Here is a 2,968-nt window from a genome sequence, read left to right on the forward strand (position 1 = left end):
CGAGGGTGCCTCGCGGCTTATGGTGGGAGATTGGCGAAACGGCAGCTATGCAGAATACGCGCGCTGGCCGCTCGAGAACGTCCATGTGCTCGACGAAGAGAAACTCGTCATGAAGCTAGGCTACTCGGTGCACGACCTTGCATATCTTCAACGCCTGCTTGTCCCCGGTGGCGGGCTCATGGAATTGGATGTCCAGACTGGCGACCGTGTCGTGATTGCTCCTGCGACAGGACAGTTTGGCGGCGCCGCTGTCGAGGTCGCCCTGGCTCTAGGCGCTGATGTGGTGATTTGTGCCCGCAAGCAAGATGTACTCGAGAGAATGAGGACTTCACTCGCCCCGATCTATCCGCAGGCTAGGATCGACACTGTGGCACTCTCAGGGACAGTCGAGACGGATGTCGGTGCTCTGCAAGCGTTGGGGCCCCTGGATAAGTTCATTGATTTCTCCCCTGCCGCGGCTGCCGGGTCGACACATATCACCAACGTCCTCATGAGCCTGCGCCATGGTGGCCGTGCGTGCTTGATGGGCGGTATCACGGGCACCATCTCCATTCCTTATCCGGTCGTCGTGTTCAATGATCTCACCATCTGTGGGAAGTTCATGTATGATCGGGAAGTGGTCCGGAGAGTCATATCGCTCGTCGAGTCTGGAAGGTTGAAGTTTGAGGTACCGGAAATCGAAGTCTACGGGCTGGAAGAGTGGGAGGATGGGTTCAAGAGCGCGGAGGAGAATGCTGGGTGGAGAGAGATGGCCGTACTTCGACCTGGGAAGAAGTAGGACATTGGACAAACTGCACGGTGGAAAAAGTTCACACTTTGAAGTTGGAGAGTTGCGAGAGATCTCTGATTGATGGATGTTATTGTTCCGAATGCACTTCTGATATTCACCGTAACTTGGTCTCTTGGTTGCTCCATGCAAGTCGCGCTTCCTCACCGCTGTGACCTGCCTTGAGTGAAAACCTCCATATTCCTTTTCATGAAAGAATCATATATATGAGTACCTACCTTGTCCCTATTCACACCCCCAGATTGTCCCCTGACTCCGTAAGTTGACATGGCATGACTATTTCTTCGACGTCGCTCCCAAGCCTCTGTCTCTCCCAATTCGGCGAATCTCATCACACACTTTTGCAGTAACTTCAGTAGTTCCAGCACTTCCACCCAGGTCTCTCGTCTTGACACCTTGATCCAGCGCATTCTCCACAGCCAGCATGAGCAACTCGGCAGCCTCATCCTCACCCAGCCACTTAATCATTTCCGCCACCGTCCAGAAGGTACCGACGGGATTCGCAACACCCTTGCCCGCAATATCCCACGCCGAACCATGGATGGGTTCAAACATACTCGGTCTCTGCCTCGTTGGGTCAAGGTTACTGGTGGGAGCGATGCCGATGCTCCCGGCTAGCGCGGCGGCCAAGTCAGTCAAGATATCAGCATGCAAGTTCGTAGCGACCACGGTATCAAGGGATTCTGGCTGTAGCGCCATGCGGCATGTCATGGCGTCGACGAGCATCTTGTCGCTCTCGACGTCGGGATAATCCTTGGCCACGAGTTTATGCACGTCATCCCAGAGAACCATCCCGTTGCGCTGGGCGTTGGATTTGGTCACCATCGTCAGTTTTCTGCGTGGTCGGGACCGTGCCACTTCGAATGCGAACCGCATGATCCTCTCGACGCCGTAGCGCGTGAAGATGGCCACTTCCGTCGCCGTTTCCCAGGGCTGACCGATGTGTGAGCGTCCGCCTTGGCCGGCGTATTCGCCCTCGCTGTTCTCCCTGACAATCACCCAGTCGAGTTTGCGGCGGTTAGTATCATTGTCGTCGGTACTGGTGGGTTGGCATGCCGCCAATGGCGATGTCACGCCCTTCAAGATCCGCGTCGGCCGCACATTCGCAAATTGTTGGAACCCCTGGCAGATCGCCAGTCGCAGACCCCAGAGCGAGATGTGGTCTGGCACGCGTTGGTCGCCGACGGCGCCAAACAGGATGGCATCGAACCGCTGTAGTTCCTCGAGCCCGTCATCCGGAATGTACTTTCCAGTCTGGAGGTACCTGTCGCTCGACCAGTCGAAGTGCGTGACGTCGAAGGAGAACGTGCCGTATGTTTCGGCGAGCGTCTCGAGGACTTGTATACCCGCTGAAATGACTTCCGGTCCGATGCCGTCTGCGGGGATCGAGGCGATCTTGTATGATGTCTTAGAAGGTGGAGGGGCCAGAGGCTGCTGTGAGATGGGGATGGAGCCCATGTTGATCACGATAGATGTATGCTGTCTGGAAAAAAGGTTTGAGTATAACTCCAAGTCCTCGAGGCTAGATTTGAGATAGTTATATATGTCAAACTTGCCTACATACGTGTGAGAGAGTACGTAGGACCTGCCCCGTTCTCACACCTACGTAGACATCTGCCAACCCCACGGAGGGCGCTCCCGGAGGGGGGTGGGGGCCGGAGAGGGTGACCGACGGGCAGACTCCGGGAGCTGCTCCATTATCAAAAGATGTTCAATGGGGACCCGCGGCTAGCAAGGATGACGCGTAAACAATCAGGCGACAAACTGCTGGCAACTCAGTTCAAGTCAAGTTGGTAACAGCGCGTCTCTTTTCTCGCCATGCCATGGTGGCCAACTTGAATCGCCCGATCAATTGCCCAGTTTCGGGAGAAGAAACGTCCGATACTCATGGAGTTCGTCCTTTCATTTCGCCGGGCAGTTGAGGCACAGAGCTGTGGTAAAAGCGGCAAGGGCGTAGGACCGAATTAGATTTGAAATGTTGCTTTTTCATCTCCTTCCCCGGTCTGGCTAGACATCAGCTAAGGTGCCGATAGCATTTCCCCTCGAGAAGTGCGCCAGATTCTCCATTCAGTTCTCAGTGGCATATTTACAAACGCAGTATACTTACTCTTCCAGTTGATGCATGGGTGCTCTGCATTTGGCATCAAGAGTGGCCTCGAGCTCGGTTATCTCGGTCGTGCT

The 2,968-nt window shown here is 55.2% G+C and overlaps 2 protein-coding genes across 2 annotated transcripts; one reads left to right on the plus strand and one right to left on the minus strand.

Annotated features, from left to right (window-relative positions):
• Window positions 1-19: 19 nt before the first annotated feature.
• On the plus strand, window positions 20-778 carry A1O1_07564 (uncharacterized protein; the record flags this gene model as incomplete). Its single annotated transcript, XM_007728431.1, has 1 exon — window positions 20-778. The coding sequence occupies one exon, from the start codon at window positions 20-22 to the stop codon at window positions 776-778; it is 759 nt and encodes a 252-aa protein (XP_007726621.1).
• A 285-nt stretch (window positions 779-1,063) lies between these two features.
• A1O1_07565 (uncharacterized protein) lies at window positions 1,064-2,245 on the minus strand (the record flags this gene model as incomplete). Its single annotated transcript, XM_007728432.1, has 1 exon — window positions 1,064-2,245. One exon carries the CDS (start codon window positions 2,243-2,245, stop codon window positions 1,064-1,066), a length of 1,182 nt encoding a protein of 393 aa, XP_007726622.1.
• Window positions 2,246-2,968: the final 723 nt, after the last annotated feature.

This window comes from Capronia coronata (genome assembly GCF_000585585.1).
Source record: "Capronia coronata CBS 617.96 chromosome Unknown acBCG-supercont1.7, whole genome shotgun sequence".
NCBI lineage: Eukaryota > Fungi > Ascomycota > Eurotiomycetes > Chaetothyriales > Herpotrichiellaceae > Capronia > Capronia coronata.